The sequence below is a fragment of the Clinocottus analis genome, unplaced genomic scaffold (genome assembly GCF_023055335.1).
Source record: "Clinocottus analis isolate CAN_PGR_092001 unplaced genomic scaffold, fCliAna1.0.p SCAF_3, whole genome shotgun sequence".
In the NCBI taxonomy this organism is placed as follows: Eukaryota; Metazoa; Chordata; class Actinopteri; order Perciformes; family Cottidae; genus Clinocottus; species Clinocottus analis.
The window spans coordinates 5286607-5309288 of NW_027176042.1; the positions used below are offsets into that span (position 1 = coordinate 5286607).

The window sequence follows — 22682 nt, forward strand, 5'->3', positions numbered from 1 at the left end:
GAGAATATATTAGCTTATGTAGTCCAATTCAGATGTGAACATCAGTAATGTGATTATTTCAGCGTAAAAAACATGTCCTAAAAAAGGAAGAAGAGCTGCTGTGCTAACAAAGTAAAAGTTATCTTCATTATAACTGCCTCTCTCTCAGAAATAAAAAGTAAAAATACATTCAAATAGATGAATGTAGGAAACTCAAGGAGGCCAAGCAATCGGCTGAGATATTTTATTGATAGCATTTGAGGTCCTGTTATTAATCTTTGCTCATGAATAGTAGATGGTCATTGTTAATGATCTGCTGTTAAATTGCATCTGATGGAGATTACTGCCTTTCTCTGCTTTACACATCCTTTGCTGAAAGATGAAAGCTCCACCTTTGAAAAAAAAAACTCCACTTAAAGACTATTCGGCCTTTATTATTTTGTAGCCCTTATATCAGTAATACTTCCTCATTGCAGGAAATCTGAACATAGCCACGGTAAGAAAAGTGAGCCTAAGTTGAATCAGGAAATGGGGCAGTAATAACAGACAGTGGGGAACACTTTGACCCCCTTTGTTTTCCCTTCAAAACGGTATTCTGCCCTTGCTTCTATAGATTGGCTTAGCAGATAGCTAACAGTAGATTCAGGAAATAAAGACCCAGGAATTCAGGGTGGCATTCAGGGTTTTTACTATAAATCTTGGTTTTTGTAAAACTGTAGAAACAGAACATGGAATTAGCTTATAAACGGTCCAATATACATGAAAGAATATCAAGCTCTGAATAAACATACAGGCATTATGCTGGAAAAGGTAAGTATTCATTAACATAAGACTCCCTCGACTAATTAGTGTATAAGCTTATTTTAACATTGTCCACATGTCAATGCAGATTGCACCTGTAAATACAGAAATGCTAATCGAGATTATCATCTATACAACACAACTAAAATGGTAAACACACAGAGAATATATCGAAAAAGATATTTACATGCACATACAGAAGTACTTAGAGACTTAACGTAGGTCTTTAAACGCAACCAGACAGTAAGTATGACAAATAGCTGCAGCATCTTCTCAGTTGAATCAGAACAAACTACGGTAAGAGAGGAGGGATAAACGAAGATGCAATTACACTCTGCACCCACTCGGTGTCTCGAATGCAACACAAGAAAATGTGGGGCAGAACAACCAGTCTGAAGATGATATTTTCAAACTTTTAAAATCCAGTTTGAAATGTCATCTTTCACTATGACATCACTTTTTTTTTACTCTGGCTTGAAAAAGTTTAACAGTTTTTTTTCTCAGTGGTAGTTCCCCTGCGTCTACTTCCACATGCATGAATATATCAATCATCTCACACAGAAGCCACCCCTGGGAGGCTGATGGCTTGCTGCCCACTTTCACTTGTGAGAGCCCTGGTTGATCATGTTGTGTACTTTCCACTGGAGCATGGTATGTGGCCACAGTGAGGTTATATAATCTAATCTCTAGAACCTCTGCATTACATAACTCTTTAGAATGTTTCCACTACTGTCTGTTCTCTTTGTTGATTGAGTTACTACAGTAGTGGAGTGAGGTAAGCACAACACTTTCAGATGTCATTTGCCATCTAGTACAAGTGTAGAAAGGCATTGGAATTTACCCTTTGCTAAGCCCCTCCCCCTTTGTAAATGTTGCAAAGCCTGTCAAGCTTTCACACCAGGCGTGCCTTTATGCTGTTTTTAACAGTGGGAGATACTCCAAAGAAGATAATCTGCAATAACAGAGCTATCAGAGAGAAGTAGACAGAAAGGACGACAAAATGTATTTGAGAGCTTCGTTCACGGTATCATTTGTTGCCGGAGATTTGTGAATGAAGAGCCTTAAAATGGAGGAAAAAGCTCAACGCTTCCATTGCGAGCGTCAGACGGCCAACATCTTCACAACTCATGAGAAGGACAAACGTCCTCAAGATTAACGCTCCTTCAGTTCAGCTCACCCAAAATCTGAAGCTGTCAACCTGTTCCACCGCGGTACCTTTAATCCACAGAAGTTGCAGAGGGGGAGCTTTCTTTCTGAAATTCAGGATTAGCTCCGAGGTCTTGCCAGTGTTGAGGACAAGACCATTACTGTAGCGTTTCTTTAATTAGTTTCCCTGATAATATGAATCCTTTGTTCGGGAAACATTGAAATTATGCGTTCAGATTTTCTTGTATCTTTCTTTCTTGTAAAATATAGTTATCAAAGGACCATACTGCATCTGTGACAGTCAGGGTTAGAGAGATTAACTGCAGGAAAAGATGGGGGAAAGATTCTTCCTGCTTCCACACCAGAGAGTCAGCACACGGCACATGAGGTACTTTTCACTTTCACAGTCCACCCCGAGACTCAGTTGTGTTGTTCCAGATAAATATGGTGGCACACACATAACGTCCATCTTTTACTATTCACATCTCCCAAAGAAGTTCCATCTTCAGTGTAAGAGGAACCCTCTTTATTGTTATGCATTGTCACCATAGACTGTATATAAGAAGTGGATGCAGTCTTTGGTTTGTAGACTGGAATATCGAGGATTCAATTTCGGCAATTCGGCCATCAACAAAGCCTTCATTTGGATTATATGGATATTACCCCCCTGCTTGAAATTTCACGCCGTCCAATCAGGACCTACCTGAATACGCGTGAACCCACAGTATGTAAGGCAGCACATCGATGTCTGCCGTCTGACACTTGAAACTACAGATTGAGTCATTTTCTCATAGACTTCTATACAACCAGAGACACCCCTGATGGATATTAGTTTTATGTTAGTTGGCTCCACTTTTCAGAACTGGAGGTTGCCGCCTGATTTTTACAATCACAGCTCATTCTAATTTTTAATGGAATACGGTGACATAAAGCCAAAAATTGACGGCTGACAAATCAAGGTTGAGCCAAGCTCTAAATCGGCTTGACGACAGATAAGCCTCTGGAAGAAAGGGTATTTTTGAGGTTCCAGGGAAGACAGTGGCTGTCCTTGCCAAGTCTTCCATGTCCATGTTTCCCATAGCTTATAATCCTACTAGCATCTAGATTTTTTAAATCTTATTTCAAAATCATCATATCAGAATCTGTTGATAGAGATAGAGCTGGTCTTAAAATCTATTTAGTGCTCCAATCACATGGTGAAACTTCAACCTATGCTTTTGTTTTGCCCTGTTGTTTCTACGACTACAAAAATGTCAAAAAGCCGGTTCTCAGTGCTGTCTAACGACATAACCACGTCAACGAGCGCTGGTGCAACAGTTCCTTGGCGACAATGTAGCCGGCCATGCTAGGCCTACACTACTTGACTACTACTGACTTGGTCTGCGCTAGAGTGGCTGATCTTTCAACCTGATGTTGTGACTTTTGGAAGCAATTAAAATAGGCTGTGGAACATATTCTAAAGCTCTGCTAGTCACTTTACTAAATTTATTAACTTTTCCGCCATGTATTTACCATAGACTTATCTTTACTGAAGAAAGAAAAATGCACAGTATCTGTTATATCGAAGGTAGTTTTTTCCTCGTCGCATGACTTGCGCCCCGAGAAAATAGGCTCTTGGGAGTGCTTGCACGCCACAACGGCATTCGCTCTTAATATGTGTCCACACTAACAACAATGGATTTGAGTGCGCAAAAAATCTTGACAATTGACGTCCGGTGAAACTTCTTCAACCATGTTGGGTAACCAATTAATTAACAAAATCTTATGATTTTTAATCGACTAAGAATTTTATTGGTCCAGTTCTACTAAATTGCTACAAAATCCTTTATTTAAGAGGATTCTTTGGACTCTTTATCGTTGTGTAACTGTGTGTGTGATCTTGTATAACGTGTGTGGGCAGTGGAAGATGTGGGAGGAGGGAGGAGGGACAAGAAACGTGTGGGAAACACTCCTGCCGAAGGACTTGACACATCCACACACATTTTCTTTGGTGACTTCCATCTCCATCATGTTATTTTTTTCATCTGTACTGGATTTCTTCCATCCTGCTGTGCGTCTAATCCACTAAAGAGGCTGCAGCTTCACCACCACAAAACTTTTTGGAGTAGAGTTGCAGGCAAGAATGGGAATAGGTCTCGCTGTGACAGTGGTGGCAGTGGTGGCAGTGTGTGTGTATTTGCTTACACTGCACACACACACACACACACACACACACACACACACACACACACACACACACACACACACACACACACACACCCGCCGCCCATTCAAAAGTAATTATCGAAGAGATTGCAGCCTGCAGACGCTCATACATCACTGTTAGCGTCGTTTTTTAAAGGAGGGTGAGCAGAGATTGATTAAAAAGAGAACAAAACTGAGAGGAAGTTAAGAGTGCAGGAATTAATTACTGTTTCAGATGAAGTTGTTTTAGGTGAGGAGCTTTACTCACGACTGTGTCCACAACAAAGGCTGAGAAATGGATGGCAAACTGACCGAACCGAAACCCAATGTTCAAGGTCACACACAGTAAGCGGCTCCTCGTCAAGACTATGTTGAATAATGCGACGTGTGCTTGCAGTGTGTGCTTGTGCCCATGCATGTGTCACAGGCATTTACAGTCGACGTCTTTGAACCTCAGCTGGTTGTTTTAATCACAGCGCCGCATCTGGGCCGATCGCTCTTAGCGGAGCGGTATCAAGTGGCTGGAACGAATCACCGCGTCGTGTTGTGGGGATGGAGTGTGACTCGCAGCCACAGGGAGTTATCAAGTAGATGATTAAGGTTCTCCAACTTTTTGAGAGTTTGACTTGACTTAAAAACTTTAACTTATGCAGGTTTTTAAAAATGTTTTCTTCCTCCCGGCGTGTCATCCCCTTACACACAGAGATGGAGATGAAGAGAGAAAATGGATTAAATGCTCGACAGGTGTGTCAAATTTCAAGTTAAACCGTCATTGGGGACGATGGGTGTGTTTAAAAAACATTGCATTTCTTTTGTACCCAAATGCGAGAGAGCAGTTACTAGTCCTGATATACATGTAAGTTTGTGGGATATGATGAAGCCCCCCAAAAGTCAATAAAATTGCAGAATAATAATAAACATGACATTTTCAAAAAGTTCTTTCTTGGCCCAACGCTGTCGGTGCTCGGGCCCTAATAACTTACAGTATTTTAGGAGAATATCGCAAGTGAGCAAATATTTTTGTGTATTACAACCATCACCCCCATATCCTTATACTGACATGATATGAATGAAACATTAACTCGATCATGTGAAATATAGTATAGCAATAGTATTTCAAAATGAGCGCGTCAGTAGGTCATAGTCTCGCGAGCAACTCGGTGAGGCTGTGCCTAGGTACAGCGCTTTGAGCTAAATGCTGACATCAGAATGCTAACATGCAGATGTTTAGCAGGTTTATTAATGTTCGTCATCTTAGATCAATGTGTCAGTATGATCACAATTTACTAAAATTAATTTGTCACACAAAGTAGCTGAGGCTCAGTGAGTGAAACAAAGGGAGTTTTGAAATATCATCTAATTGCATCACTATTTTCTGGTTGATGGCAACAATCAGCTAAATCCAATCCGATTCGTACATTTTATGATCCGTTGCACCACTAGTGTCTGTTAATCTGGAGTGGGTTTATGAGACGTATGAAGAAGTGCGACAACAAAGCATCCTTCAGCAACCATAAAGACACAGCAGTGAGCCCCCTCCTCCTACCCTAATACTTGCTGTATCGGGGATCCCTGCCTTGTGAGAAATGACTTCCAGCCTGCTTTTCTTAATCCAGATCCAATTTCAATACAATTACCGAGATTGTCCCGTAATTCATCACCGAATGAGAAGTCACATCTCCCCTGAGAGAAACACGGGGGCTGGGCACCGAGCCTTGATCAGGAAGAAGATTGGTGGCGTGTCTCCAGAGCAGAATACCTCTTTTTTCCCTTCCGTATGTGATAATTGTGAGTGGTGAGGATCTGATCCAGGGTCAGCATTTCTGTCACCGCTGCTAACATCAATCACCAGGGTGGACTGTGACTGGCTGCAAATGGAGGGTTGCTGTCTGATTGTGTGATGTACAGCGTAGGATTTCCCCTATTTACACTGTGTGTGGGTGTGTGTAGTCACAAACATAAGTCACTACTATTACAAACTAGTAAACCTTTTATTTACAAAGCTTTTCATTGTGGGATTTTTTTTTTTTCATTTACTCCTTCACTCGGACCTCCATATGATGAAGGAAGACGGGATTTGTCAGCAGTTGTGTTTCCACTCACATATTGTCATGCAAATTATGAAGTAACTTCAGAAAAACTGTATGGAAACATTCAACATTCGGTCAAACTTCCTTCAATTCAAAACGTTTTTCTACTTGCTTTAAGGTGACTTTTGACTTTGCAGAAAACATTCTGATGTAGTGAACATGACTATTCAGCCGTCACCGTCTCTGCTGACATTCCCATAAAGCATGAACACTTTTTTCTGCCGGTACATCTGCGCCTATAGCGCTACCTTCTGACCAAACTAAACTGTAAGCTGGGTTTATTCGCTCTAAACTAGCATTTGCTATTGTAATGGACACAGGTTTAGCTCATAGTTAAAACTCTGATATCTGCTATGAACCTCTCTCCCAACATTGTAACCTCAATGGAGGATTTCCTCGTGTGTGCTTAAGCGCCCACTCAATTTTTTGCCTTTGGCGAAAGGTCAAACAGCTGACTGGACATTGCATGGAACAGTATTTACCTCATTTGTCTAATCATCGTACACGTCTCATCCTGCTTATAGTTTTTCAGTACCGGTTTTAACATGAAAGCCGAATAGCAAAACACAAGAAAATACAAAATATAGTAAATAGTGTAAAGAAATACTACTGATGAACAAAATATCAATAAGAGTAAATAAATAAAGTAAACAATTCAACTAAAATAGAAAAAATGAAATTCAACTAAAATGTATAAATAGAGAGTAAAATACAATGTGTATAAATAGCGATACTAACACTAGTGCTTAATGTTGTTATCGTTTTTGTTTATTAGTTTTTAACTATTAATCTATTAATAATAATTTATTATTACCTGTTGTTTTCTAGGTAAAAAAAGAGAACGTCCTTTGAATATTTACCCTGGTACATTCGCAAAACATCTCTCTCTCTCTCTCTCTCTCTCTCTCTCTCTCTCTCTCTCTCTCTCTCTCTCTCTCTCTCTCTTCTCTCTTCCCCCCCTCCCTGCCCTCCTCTCTTTTAGTGGGATTCCTGGGAAGAAGTGTGGATCCATCGTTTTCTCCGCCGAGGAGCTCAGTAACTGCCGGGTTTGTACCAGATCAAACTCAGGACACTGTTTCATTAGACGCACACACACATTGTGGTATAAGCAGTCTGACACAGAGCTCACAAAGTTAAGCAGATTTCATGAGTTGCGTTTCCCTTTTTAACTTTACCGACGGAATTTAAATGACCGCACGGACAGAATAATTTTGTCATTGGTATCACGTGGAGGGAAAATGAATTTGTATTTTTCCTTCAAAGTCATGATGAGAGCCGCTCATGAATTATGTATTCAAGTCTGTAATTCACTTTTCTTGCCACGGTGGGTAAATAAGATACTCCAATCAAAGAGAGACTCCCACACCCACAGACACACACACACACACACACAGACATGCTCCCATGGTATTACAGTCCTCACTTCTTAATGCTAACACATGCAATTACCTGCATGCTGCTAATTATTTGAATACCAAGAACGCAGTTTGCTGTAATGTATATACAGAATTAAGTTTAACCTTCCTGATGCTATATCATGCATTTGAATGTGAGGAAGCACCGCCAGCTATAAAATAGCGATGATGGTATACCGCAGAGCCCTCAAAGGCGAATTAATGCAAAGTTCACATTTTAAATTTACATTTGAGGCCTGTTGGTTTTCCTGTATAAATACCTGTGTCTGTCCTTGGTTACTTTTATTTCTATGTATCAGTCATGATCAACCAGCTGTTCAAATTAGTATGGGACATTAAAATTACTTCAGATTTGAGTTAACTTAAAAGTTTTTTATTTGAGATTCTGAGCACATCGCTTCTCAACATGGCAACGGCTGAGCACTAAGAGTGCTAAAAATGCTAACGGTGCAAACGACGGCAGCTGTGGTGAGCTTACAGTGTTTACCGTAGAGAGAACCGCAGACTATGTATAGGAAGTGGAAGTAGTTATTGTGACCCATTGGTTTGTGACTACAGTTTTGAAGCCTCAAGTTTTGGATTTCGTTCTGGCGGTTGCGTGACAGGAGGTGGTGGACATTTCCTCGCAACCAAAATAGTACAATTACCTTTTTTATGAAGTGAAAACGCACTGTAAAAGTGTTCAAGTTTTAAGGCTAAAATCACAGACAATTCCCAGACAGGACAACACCATGGTAGCAACCTGTCAATCACAAGGTAGTTTACTCTCAATGGACCATCATTTACTAAATTAATTCAGTGAGAAGTGGTAATGTTTCCCTAGAATTTGCCCCCTGATAGACATTAGAAAGAGCACACTTTTCCGCATTAGCTTTAATGGAATTACCGGAGGTACTTTGCTATTGAAAAAAGGTAATACATTGCAGTATATGTTATAACAGTACTTACCATTTCGCAAAATGTAAAAAATTGCAATAAGATCGTATTGTGACTTAATAGCGTAGACTTAAAAACGCCTCTGGGGATTCCCACCCCTCTGAATGACATTGTAAAGAAATGTAAAGCTATGTAAAGAAATTACTCTGATTACCACACACAAAGATGAAGTCACTTCACTCTCTGCTCAGGTCGACATTACCCCACTACATCTTTACATAGACACATTTTTTTCTGTTATATTATTGATCTGAATCCCATATATCACACTTTTAACCTTGTTCATTAAATTAAGGTTAATTAAGTTTACCTTATATTAATCCAATCTGGATTTGTCCATCGTAGCTACTGTGTGAAGTGAAGAGAAATAATGAGTAAACGGTGTAAACAATAATCTGTTGTTTTCCTCCATACCAGGACATAGCCACTATGCAGCTCTGTGCCAACAAGCTGGACAAAAAGGATTTCTTTGGCAAGTCTGACCCTTTCCTCGTCTTCTACAGGAGCAACGAGGATGGGACGTAAGTGTGTGTTTCCTGAAGGTGCCCGTGGTTGTGCAGTCCATCTGTTTGTCCTTTGGTTTGGCAAGGTATCTGGCTTCTCTGTTGCTAAACTTCATTTGTTAGTAACAGCGGTTGAATGCCTACTGACAGATTTCGCTGTTGGATTCAATCCCATGAGGAGTTTCAAAACTTCTTGCCCGTTGGATGGAAGAAGGGGCTAATAGATTTTCTTGACATCGAGACATAAAGTTGTAATCTGTACAACTGTATCCTTCAATATCTTAGACATGCAGCTCAGAATCCAAACCCTCTGCGGAGCCTGTTAGATTTCTGCTGTCTCATGCTGAAATGCATTTCAAGAGACTGTGTGTGTCGAAATGAGCTTCCATTGAATATTTACCCTGGTACATTCGCAAAACATCTCTCTCTCTCTCTCTCTCTCTCTCTCTCTCTCTCTCTCTCTCTCTTACTGAAGTGAAGATAGAACCGTTGTGAAAAACCCTTCTGACAGATTTCTTGTCCATCCTGTGTTTTTTAAACCAAAATTTCTGACCCTTTGTGTTTCCAGGTTTACCATCTGCCACAAGACCGAGGTGATCAAGAACAATCTGAACCCCGTTTGGCAGCCGTTTACCATTCCCGTTCGAGCTCTTTGTAATGGAGACTATGACAGGTGAGGCGACAGCAGAGCAGTCAGAGGTCAATGTTGCTGTGATCTACCAGCCCCCCTTTGGAGACTTTTGCTATATCTCCTGGCAGGTGATAAATTACCATGTGTTCATCCTATTGGTTGTAAGTAGTTTAAAACACTACCTCTTGGCTTACATTTTTATTCAAAGTGCATTCAGGAAGAATTGTGTCTGTAAATGTGTCCTGTAGAAACTACAGAGGATAAGCATGAAGTCAAAAAAAGGAGGAACTCAAATATACAGTAGGAAAAATGTATATTTACGCCAGACTTTTGTATGGATTGATGCTTATGATAATTTTGACGGCCATTCTGAAAACATAAACCTCTGATCCCAGGCCACATAACTGTCTTGTAGAGGCTATAGAAGACTGAAGATAAACGTATCAACCTCGACGACCTGATCAATCCATCAGAACCAACCACGTCCTACTAACTTGTTAGTAGCTACATTTTGGGAAGGGACAACTGCCGTGACGATTTTTGATGTCATCCCTTGATGTCTCACTTCAACATATGTGAATGTAAATTGGTTTTTGGATACACACAAGTCTCCCCTTTACAAACATGCCCACTTTGTGGTAATCACAAGATGTTTGGGCCAAAAAACAACCAGTTTTTTTCAAGCAGTGTAAATGCTATTTTTCGCCTTTTCTAAAAATGGTGTATTTAAATATTTCTGCATATTGAGGTCCCTAAATCATCTTGGACTTGACAATTATGTTTGACAGAAAAGATGAGATGCCTCAATGAGCCCAGTTGTATTCATGTATGATGATTTTAGTCCACATAGTAGTTATTTGACATAGTGAGACCAATTTGTGAAACTTGACGTCACTGTATAAATTGACCAGTCATGAAGTGTAGGATAATCACAGCCACAAACTAGAGGCATGAAGGGCATTCACAGGATTTGTGGCTTTCCAAGCTAACAATAAGTGGGTTGAAGTGGTCACCATCCAATTGCCAAACAAATGCAATTCTCGCAAAAAATTCTCCAAATGTTACAAAACCACAGCATGGATTCCACGGCCTCTATTTGTTACCGGACATTATTTGTTTGTGGTTACCGCACCCACGGCCTTTATTTTTATTTTGATACTACTTGAATCTCGATCTGGTCAGAAGGAAAATCTGAACATTGAAGATCTTGTGTCATTGAGTAAGTGGCGGTACCGTCTTTGTTATTGATGCAGTTCTGACAACCTTAAAGTGTGTATAATGAATCTTATTTAATATATGAATTAATATAAGATCATAGATAAATGCAAAACTAATTACACCCAGTACTAATTAGAAATTACACATAAATGTATATCCTCTTAATGATCCCTTAAGATTCTTCTAATTTTGAGTAAATGCATGGTTTTGGCCTCTTTTGAAATGTAACATTCTTTTTTTTCTCCCCAACAGTCAGAATCACATTAAGTGTTATTCACATTGAGTAATATAAGTTGGAACTCACATATGTAGAAGGTTTTCTATTTTCGCCTGAATTTTGTCGTGAAATAGATGTCTGATTATAGCTACGACTCATGAGCTGGAAAACACAATGGGAGCGTAGCATAAATCCTCACCTAGTCCAAGTAAAAATTGGTTTATAATATCACAGAAAATTAAGATTTTACACATGATTTACAAAGGTTATGTCAAGACGTTTTCCAATAAAATAAAGGTACCCAAAGTCACATTTATGCTAAAAGGGCTATTCTTGATTGCTTGAACGTACACACACACACACACACACACACACACACACACACACACACACACACACACACACACACACACACACACACACACGCAAACATGCTCCCATGGTATTACAGTCGGCTGATTTGAAATGATGCAGCATCAGTTTGTGGATATTTATGAATGTAATCATGTGGTTTGGACAAAATATTTTTCTGGATTGGATCATCTGGACCTTTTTACAACGTAACATTTTTGGAATGTGATTGATCTGTGGGTCACTATGAGGCATCATCGGTGAGTTGCCTAGATATTTATATTGTTTGCTTGTTTGTTTGTTGTCTGACATTCACATTAACTGTAGCTGCTGAGGTGGTCTGATCTTGAACTGGTTGAAATAGTTCTAATCCAGAGAACCGCAGGTTTCTAACGCACTACCACACTCGTAGTATTGAACAATAAATCAAACTATAAATAAAGATCGGCTAAAATGTACACTGTTCAGATTATGTGCAGAGTACTGTACGAGCCGTACAGTACTCTGCACATAACATAACGCCAGGAAGACTTGATGTTCTAGACTGGCTGAGAGTAGACTATTGCTATGGTAAGCTAATTAATGTTTTCTGCTAAGGTTGGAACAGTTCTCCATGTTGGTTCCTCGTTTATTTAAAATTTTTGAATCCCTTTTTTAACTTGTGGATATTATTTGTTTGATCAACTATCGCTTTCGGGAGAGAGGGAGACCTTACAAAGCAGTTTGCTGCATTAGTTAATTGTTTGTCCGATTTGTCATTTGGGCTCATTAGCTATGCGACTGAGTTTCCTATTATTTAAACTGCTACTGAAAATACTCACTGACTTAGATGTTGTTTTTCTTTGGCATGACTAGAGTAAAGCCAAATTAAAAACATGTTAAAGCGGAGCGTGCTGACTCTGTGAAGATGAGGTTGGACCCTGTGGTGTTCAGAATAATGCCAGCAGTCGGCCATGCTCTCAGTCTCAGGCCAGTGCTGGTGTTATTGAGACCAACATGGAGGCAATTCATCGGAAATCTCACAAAAATTATTGTATTTATACCACAAACTGTACATAAGAAGTTGACGTTGGTGTTGTGACATCACCCATTGGTTTGTGGACCACTGCTTTAAAGCTTCAAGTTTGTCTTGGCTTTTTGCAACCAGTGATTGGAAGTGACCATAATTAGACGAGAGATTGAGACCATAAACTCATGTTTACAAAGTTTACTGAAGGAATAAATCAAGTGAGACGTCATATTCTCTTAGACTTTTCTACGCTTGGACTTAAAAAGTTGCCCCCTGCTGGCCTTTAGAAATAATGCAAGTTTAAGACACTTGCTTCATGTTATGACTCAGAGGGTCATTGGGGAAAAAAGCCTAAACGTAATGCTGTTCACCTCCCTGCCTGAAGGTGTGCTGTTAGATGTTTTGCCGTGCTTCTTTTCGTTGCAGGTGATTGAACGGGGTACTAAGGGGGGAACCTGTGGGGGCCGGCTCTCTTTCTCCAGCTTCCAATTGGGCCATGCTGCACAGCGTAGCAAGCTACCTGTCACAACTCCTGGAAGTGTCATCTGACCGTGGCCTCCATTTTTAACCAAAAATGATTTATGCTGCTTAGGGGGTACTTGGCTGAAAAGAAGTTTCACAGAGGGGACATCACTGAAACAAAAGGTTGAGAACCACTGGTCTAGGAAAGTTAGGTGCCTTGCTCAGATTGTTTTCTTTGTTATTTTGGGCTGGGCTCACCCTGAAGAAATTATGACACTGCGTGAAAAATAAACAACCATTGTTTCTTACAAACTGCAGCATTGGTCCTAATTTGGGAGGTGGGGAGACCCGTTCGTATGCTACGCTTCCGGAGCGTAGCATACAAGGTGTGTCAGGTGTGTCATGCCTAGGCCAGGCATAACACACCTGACTTTTCAGAACTGGAGGTTGCCGCTTGATTTACACTGGCCATGGACCATTACACGCACACGCACACACATACAAACACACGCACACACACACACACACACACACACACACACACACACACACACACACACACACACACACGCACCTTTTGTTTGTTCCAGAACTAAACTAGCCAATTATTTTTCATTTCAATGCTTGAATTGATTGTAATCACATCTGATATTGTCTTGTAGAGCAATAACAATAATTGTATCAAAAGACACTACAAAAGTTAGTTAGTTAGATAGATAGATAGATAGATAGATAGATAGATAGATAGATAGATAGATAGATAGATAGATAGATAGATAGATAGATAGATAGATAGATAGATAGATTCCTCTGAGCTATTAAAACATCAGTGAGTCACACTGTCGCACTGGGTTCCTTCATCACCATGAACACGAGCACTGTATTTTACTTTGGCTCAATCCCTCACACACTGTCCTACTGCCCCAAATACTTGCTCCAGCACCACATGTTAATTATTCCACCGCTAAAATTAATCCTCTCTAAATGCACTATTTCCTCATGTTTGGTAAACGTTTGCTAAAAAAGGACTTTAAAAAAAGAAGATAGAATAACACCAACTTTATTTCTTGCAAATTTCTGAACTGGATTTTTAGGGATTAATAATACATTTGCAAAAAACTGTATGGAAATATGTGTGTTGAAGTACATGGGGTTTATTGTGTTGTTTGGTTGTTGTTTTAACTGTGGTTTTGAATTAGATATCCTGAATTGTAGAATTTTCTGGTATTGTTATTAACTGCTAATTTTCTGGTATTGTGACATCCCTACTGTACACACAGCGCCACCTGTTCAGCAGCAAGCAAGTTTAGAGGGATGTAAAGAAAATCAGGTGCTAATTATATGTTATTATTCCTGAGGTTGGATTATCTAAGTAGGGAACCACCCTGGGGCCCCAGACCTGAGGGCTCTTAAAAGTCCTGGATTTGCTTGTGTCACATAATTAGTGATTATTTGAATTTGACGGTTTATAATTCTGCCGTTAATACATAATTCAGCCTTGTAGAGAGGGCAACAACTAGCTTAGGACCTTGAGTCTACAGCAACTGGTTGTAATGGTTTTCAAAATATACTGTGTGTATTATTCTGTGTGTCCTACTGTACTAGATGCATACTTGATGAGAGGGAGGATTCATTATTACCAGTCTTTGAATATTTCCTTATGCTTTTGACCCTTGATGACAAAGTAAGGCAAGGTTTATGGATTATTGTTGCATATAAAACATATGTATATTCTTTAAAAGACACCTTTATAACATTCAATCTTTGAAAATTTGAATTGTATAATGTGAATCTTTTTTGTGTGTTTTTTGTTAAAAAGGGAAACTTTCTTTGATAGGAAGACCATGAAAGGTTTACTTCATTCACTTTACAAAAAACTCTGTTAATTCCTCTCCTCCTTCTGACATTTCTCTCTCTCACCCCTTGTACTCTTCTCTCCCCCTTCTCTCCTTGATTCTTATATCGCTTCGTCTCACCTCAACTCCCTCATCTCACCTCCCTCCAGGACGGTCAAGGTGGACGTGTACGACTGGGACAGAGACGGGAGGTGAGTTCTCACGCTCCCGTCTTTTCCCCCCTCGTTTTCCTTTAGTCATTTTCAGCTCAAGATTGAATCCCTCAAATGTCACACCTTGTTCTGTTGGACTCGAGCGGGAGAGGAGGAGGAGGAAAAGAAAGAGGAGGAGGAGGAGGAGGGTCTTATTACGCACTTGCACACGCTGAGTAATAAATCAAGAACAATCGGCAGGTGAAAGGACAGGAGGGTCAGGGTTATTGAGCACTGACCGCAGCAACGACACAGATTCTCTTTCCCACTGGCTGTGGTACGACAGGAGCCCACAGGGACCCTTGTGTGTGGGTTTCTCTCTCTCTGGCCTTTTGTTGCTGTTATCCATACACTTTTGGTTCGTCGAAATTCTAGTGGTATTTTCTTTTTATAAATCCCCTGTCCCAGATTTCCAAATCCCTAACTGAAAGGCACAAGAAAGTAATAGTAAATATTTGTCTTGCTTTGTTTCAACAAAGTCTTTCAGTCTGATATGGGCAGTAACTCTCAGTGTGCTGCTGTTCTTGAGGATTTGACAGATAATTCTGTTCTGTCTTTCTTCCGGTGCAGCATGGGAAGAAACTTTTGTGTCGACGACAAGCCATTGTCAGCGATTTCAGCCATTAACTTTAAAATAGGGCCATGATTGTGTTTAAATAAACTCCTTTTAAATAATCCTGACAGTTTGTCAGAGAGGATTAAACCAAGTGTCTAGACCCAGTGAACACAACAATCCTAATGAAGTCTCCATCTCGTGCTACATATAGATGAGCTGAAGGGCATCCAACCAATGTGGCAATAACACTAATATGAAAAGATTTAACTTTTTATCCGCTTTTGCAAACAAATAAGATTGTGAAAACTCCAATTGGAAATGTTGATTGATTTTTGACAAAGTGGTTCACAAAAGGAGCTATTTTCACGGATATGTGTTGAGACCAGTTTGCAATGCTAAAACATCTAAGGGTAACTTCAGTATTTTTAAACTTGGACCTTTTTTCCCATGTTTTTGTGTCTACGTGACGGCTCACAACACTTTCTGAAATTGGTCCAGTATTGAAAAAGATTGCTGTAGTCATGAACTGCTAAATGGTCTGTAATGTAATCCCTTTGGATCTCAGATAGTTATGATAAGGGTCTGACAAAATTGTGGCAATAACCCTACAAAGAATTGAAATCGTTTCCTTGACATTAAGCTCTCTGTTTCTTAGTATTATCTTCGCCAGGAGAATCATGTACGTGCGCGTCCACGACTGAGAGTGCCCCTTTATGTTGTTCTATGGCTAATTTTATTGTCTTTACCTTTGGCTTGATCCAGTCTGTTTGTTGGGTTTTGTGTCTCATCAAGTTTCTCTCAAAGAAGTCTTGTTTTGAGATCTCTGGTCGTGTCGCTATTGTCTAAATCAGCCATAACTGGGCATCCAAAATATATAGCCATTTGCTGTTGCAGAATGCGAGATTAGCCGTGGACAGACACAGAGGTGCACACTCACTCACTCACGAATGCACACACTACCTCGTGGTGGAGATAAAAATAAACACAAGGGGAAAATGTTTTATTTTTTTGTTAGTTCCATAATGATGTCAGACTCTTCTAATAACAATCTGTTGCTGGCAAAAAAACAGCAATTTCAAAACTGTTGTCCCCATTCGTCACATAGATACAAAGACGTGGGAAAAATAGCACCCAAAAATGGCTCATTACATATTCTCATTTAAGAAGTTAAAACATTACTTTACCAATTACGCAGCAGTAAAAGTATTAAGTTTGTCTGCTTTTCGTATTACTTTTATTATTTAAGCCAGCGAAACAGAAAAACAGGACATGGTTTTGACAAGCAGATCATTTTGAACTATACAACCTAATCATTTACTTAAAAATAACAATGATACTATTGCATAATCACTGATGCCAGAACAACTCATTATAAACTATGTAGTCCTTTAAAATGTAAATGTTTATCTGGTAAATTACAGTAATATCTAAGATATATGTAACGCTATGGGGGACACTGACACGGTTTCTTCCTTTACCTAAACCTCATTGCTTTGTTACCATCCCCCTCTTCTTCTGTTTCTCCTCTTTGCCTCCCCACTGGGATATGATTGCATGTTGTTTGCTCCTTGATGATTCCCCCTCTAAATAGAGGCAGCGTTGGTGTCACACACAGCTTCAGGTGGGGATATATTTGGATGCAGCGATGATCAGAGGCCATGCAGGAAGTTGATATTTGCCTGATGATGCCGGAGGGGATTTGGTTTCATGTTCAGATAAAACCTCCTTTTTCTGAGGGATCCTCCCAAGAGGAGATGAAAGGGATTGTCCCTTCTAGAACAGATCAAATGAAGTGACCATACACTCTGGAAGTAATGGAATTATATGCAAATTCAGACTCATTGTATCTCTCTATATGTTGTTAGATTAATAGATACCTCTTGACATAGTAGTTAACTATCTACAATATGTATATGTAATTATATATCTATATCTTTATATAGATATATCTCCTACTTTCGTTTGGAGCGATTTGTAGAAATTAATTAGTCCTTTTGGGGTATCGCCATGATTTACCAAAGAAGAGTCCTTGATCAGCAGGCTCGCATTGCATCATCACTTATGCGGTGCTTTGCATTGACAACTTATTGTTGAATGTGGGCTTCTACAGGGCGTGAAATCAGGCAGATCTGAATTGCGCACTGGCAGACCAAATATATTTTTCCTTATTCGTACGAACACAAACATTAACTGTTAATCCTACTCACTGTTTTTTAAAAGACACTTCTGAGGAGGAAATACCTTAGTTGATAGCCGAACGGACACCCAGGCAACTGGCTAATTGATGATTTACAGTGTGAATCATTGGCCTCTTCAATAAACATGTTACGGCTGGCTTTGACTAAAATTCTAGTGCTATATATTTAAGATGTTGGGGATATATAATGACACGTTTATTCCTGCCTCTCCTGGATGAAGGAAGTCTCTTTGGAGAAACTGGTCACAACTAAAAAAACAAACAAGCGTTTTAAAGTTGATGCTCAGAGTGAGAGTCACACTTGATTTTAAATTCCATCGTGGTCCGGAGGAGGTATGAGAGTGAAATAGGTTTATAGTATTTATAATCTGTGTTCGGCTGGAACTCCAGTCAGCTGTTTTCAGATCAAATGCAGCAACAACACCTCTATTCACTACCTGCCCAGCACCAAACATGAGACAGACACAGTTTAAGAATAGCTGGTGAACATTAAGGAGCAATCAACAACTTAAGAGCCAGATATTTCCCTCAGGAGTTGGTGTAGAACCAAACAGAGTTGAATTGTGCCTTACCAACTACAGGCGTGCCAATCTACAAATCCCTGAATGGTTGGTTAGGTGTCACCAGTCAATGATGGTTTAAAAACTGTCACAAAAAACCCCACACACATTTGTTCACACACGTCCAAACACATAGGCCCAATCCCAATCTCCATCCTCACAGACTTTGAAGCGCACTCCTGCAAAGTCCTCGAGGGTTTAGGGGTGTCCCATTGTCAAATTGTCGAGTGCCTGAGGGTCTGTGGCAGATATTTTGAGCCCTTTATGAACCCTTTCCGCGAGTCAAAATTAGATAGACTTTGCCTAAGGGAATTACCCATAATGCATTGCAACTTAAGGTTAAACACGCAGTTCTCAATGGAAGAATGGAGACGTAAAAAAAAAGAAGGTAAATAAAGAGGCACATGGGCATTTAGCCCGATAAAATACCTTTACATGAACATAAAAACACATGAATTAGAGGATTGCAAGCGGAATATGTGTATATATATATATATATATATATATATATATATATATATATATATATATATATATATATTTATATACACACACACACACATATACATATATATACACATATATATACACATATATACATATATATATACACATATATATATATACATATATATATATATATTGTATATTCATCAAACATTTCTTTTTGAGAAAAACAAGTAAATAAAATAAAATGACTTCTCATCTTGTGAGGAAGACGTTCAAACCAGTGAATAAAAATAATTAAATAAATACATAATTGCACACAATATTTTTTATGTAGTCACGATATGTTGCAGCAAAGTGCTGTCCCATTCATATTCACACCGGCTCAAGCCCTCACAGACTCTCACACTCAACCAGTTAGCAGCTGACGTCAGTGAGTCCCTGAGGGTTGAGGGTTTGAGGTTTTAGGGTGGAGATTGGGATTGGGCCATAATCTTCTCCCGTCTTCCCCGGCGGACGTAATGAATGTTAATGTTACCCCGTGTCAGCTGGTTGTGTCAATAGGCAACTATTACTCGATGCGTGTGTTTTCAGCTTGTTCTGCTGCAAAAAAGTAGAGGCAGAAAAATTACTTCATACAGCTAATGTTATGTTTTGCTTGCATTTATTTAATACCACGCATTTAGATTTGTTTTATTTCTATTGTATTTCTTCTTTGTTAAAACACACAGGATTGGGAATCATGTTGCTGATGTATTATAACAACTTTCTTCCCTCTTCTCTGTTTTTTCCTGTCTAAATCCATCCTTCTCCCAGTCATGACTTTATCGGCGAGTATACCACCAGCTATAGAGAACTGTCCAGAGGCCAAAGCCAGTTCAATGTCTACGAGGTAAAATGCAATAACAGCCAATGAGGAAATTGATTAAAATAATACCCAAAACTCAATTTTTTTGCATGTATAAAGGACATTATAAATGTAAGATTGTTTTGAGAACTCGCAACAACATCAATAGTTCCCTTCACAGTGTGATATATTTTTCATTTCTTGTGTTATAAATTACAGCACTATATCTGACGACAATATATTATCCACATCCACCCACAGGAGCTCAGACATGCACTGAATAACTACACATTTCTGGTCAGACAGAAACGAATTTCTTGTTTCCTGTTTTGCGGTCAAGGTTTTGAATCCTAAAAAGAAAGGCAAAAAGAAGAAATACGTCAATTCGGGGACGGTAAGAGCTGCTGGAGTGTGTTTCATCAGTGGCTGCCACGTGTCAGAGCAGTAAACAGATGATGTTTGCTATACCGCCTCCTTGTGATCCATCTCTGTCCCATGTGCTCTACCTCTCTTCCTATTTTCTCCATCTCCAAGGTGACTCTGCTGTCTTTCAAAGTGGAGTCCGAATGCACGTTTGTTGACTTCATCAGAGGAGGGTAAGAGCTCAGTCTCTTAGCTTTCATCAGCGTCGCCCTTTAGTGACTCTGCTTTTTTAAGGCCTGGTCACACCAGACCACTGTGGGGACATGAATCTGCTTTGGGCACTAATGAGACTACAAGTTCACACAGTTTGTTGAAAAGATGTATTTGATGTATATTGAGAATATTTTTACCGTTTTATCTTTCCGTCAGACCGTCCTTTGTGACTCTCAAAGTCACAAAGTGAAAGGTTAGTTTGGATTCACCAAAGTCACACATTCCAAAGTAGACTGCTGCTGCCTCTCGAGCTTTTGGTTCTGTTAAGTTTAGTACAATAGACATGAAGTTGTGGTCACTTCCTCATTCCGTTAAACATCACAGTAAGCATTACGTCTGTTTGATCACATGGCTGTAATTAACATCAAGGACACCGCGCTCATACCCTTCATCTCTTTTTTTTTCCTCCCCTTTGGGAGTTCAGCAACCTGAGAAGGCTTGCGTTCTCCAAATAAAAACACCAATTAACAAATGTTGGGTATTTGATGGGATGATTCCAAAATTCCAGTAAATTAAAATGTGTCTACATTTAGATCGACAAATAATGTATTAATTATCCTCTCAGAAGAATGTTATTCTTGGCAGTGGAGAGAAGGGGTTTGAAAAAACATTTAGACTTTCTGTTGGAAAATATAAATCACTGAGGTGGTGCATTGACTTGGACTTATGAAACATTCTGTTAAATTTATGTTAAATTGTTAGCAAATGTAAATGAAGCACTATATAATGCACTGTGTATATATATATATATATATATATATATATATATATATATATATATATATATATATATATATATATACATACATACATACATACATACATACATACATACATACATACATACATACATACATACACACACACACATACATGTCCGAGGTATACATTTCCTAATTTGACCACAGATTTGGAACATCAGTGAGTTCTGAATGATTATTTGTGTACCTATTACCTATAATCAAGAAAGTGTATTGTAATTACACCCCAGATATTTGGTGTCAATAGAACTCTTGGAGAAATACAAACAAAATCCTCAAGGTAAAAATAGCCAAATGTAAAGACTTTGAACATCAACACAAAACACTGACTGTCATCACTTGAATGTGAAAGCAGCGTAACAGACTGTATTTTAGGTATAATAGTGCAGATCCCCTGCCTTGTGGTTTATAAGGGACAGCTGTGAGCTGTTGATGAGTTTCTCAATCTAGACATCTGTAAATGTGCTCCCATCTGGAACTGCTGTCACTGTCCTAACATCTCCGCTTTGAATAACACGGATGTGCTCAATCTCCCACCAGGACACAGCTCAATTTCACTGTGGCCATAGACTTCACAGCATCCAACGGTAGGACTGCGTCCCATCTGTGTGCATGCAGGAAGTGTCCTCCCATCTGTTGTCTTCCCCACAGCGTTTGTGATTGTCACAGTTGTTACGTTAGATTCGGGCCTCCTTCTCACCAGTCCTCTTTGTACAGGTGATTTTCACACCATAGATATAAAAGCATTACTTAAATATGCCGCAAAATTAATGTCTAATTATTTGTGATGCTGCACTTCGGTGTAAGTTCAGTGGTGTCATCCAGAAGCCCAGAAGGAAGATGTTGTACATTTCATTAATTGTGGCAGCATTAAAGAAAAGCTTGCATCCAGCTGTTGGCGGTAACAAATATGACAACATGATAAAATGTAATTATTACTGTACAACATGAGTTCTAAGTTACCATAATGATAACATAATTCAAATCAAGTAGTTCAGCAGAATGAGAATTCTGCAAAAACCTGTTTTTCACCAGTCCTTAAGTCATAAACTTGCCTCTGAGGGTTTCTGTACTTTTACCATATTCTCAGCCACCAATCAACAGCATATCTTCAGTCACTCTGATAGAAAGTGTGAGATAAACAAGAGAAAAAGCTGCCTCACTCTGCATGTTGATCACATAACGCTGAACATTGCATGCTGCTCCTGTCCTGTCCCAAGTGGAAGTCATGACATTGAACATGACTGCTATGAATTCACCACAGTCGCGTTCATGTGGGCTTTTCTCTCCAGGTAACCCGTCCCAGCCCACCTCACTGCACTATATGAGTCCGTACCAGATGAACGCGTACGCCATGGCGCTGAAGGCCGTGGGAGAGATCATCCAGGACTACGACAGTGACAAACACTTCCCGGCATATGGCTTCGGAGCTAAGCTTCCCCCAGACGGCAAGATCTCCCACGCCTTCCCACTGGTAAGAGACAATTGAGTTCTCTCTGTTTTAATGCAAAACATGTTGTGATACTAGGGAGAAGGTGCTTCTGCTTTTGGACTGAATACTATACTAACCGACACTTCTGTTGAGGATCTGTTTTCACACATGAGGCACATTTATGCAACAGCAGAGAAATAATGTTGCCAACTTTTTGAAAGGTTTAACTTAAATCAATGCCAGGATGTAAAAAGTGT

At 39.5% G+C, this 22682-nt stretch overlaps 1 protein-coding gene across 1 annotated transcript in view; it reads left to right on the top strand.

The window, feature by feature from the left end:
* LOC137796321 (copine-9-like) overlaps window positions 1-22682 on the top strand; it is a 130804-nt gene that overhangs the window by 82860 nt on the left and 25262 nt on the right. The window contains exons 7-15 of the mRNA XM_068594193.1: window positions 7183-7246; window positions 8969-9072; window positions 9623-9727; window positions 14948-14989; window positions 19566-19641; window positions 19937-19990; window positions 20131-20192; window positions 21534-21580; window positions 22286-22467. Coding sequence (XP_068450294.1) covers window positions 7183-7246; window positions 8969-9072; window positions 9623-9727; window positions 14948-14989; window positions 19566-19641; window positions 19937-19990; window positions 20131-20192; window positions 21534-21580; window positions 22286-22467 — 736 coding nt within the window. The remainder of the gene's footprint in view (window positions 1-7182; window positions 7247-8968; window positions 9073-9622; window positions 9728-14947; window positions 14990-19565; window positions 19642-19936; window positions 19991-20130; window positions 20193-21533; window positions 21581-22285; window positions 22468-22682) is intronic.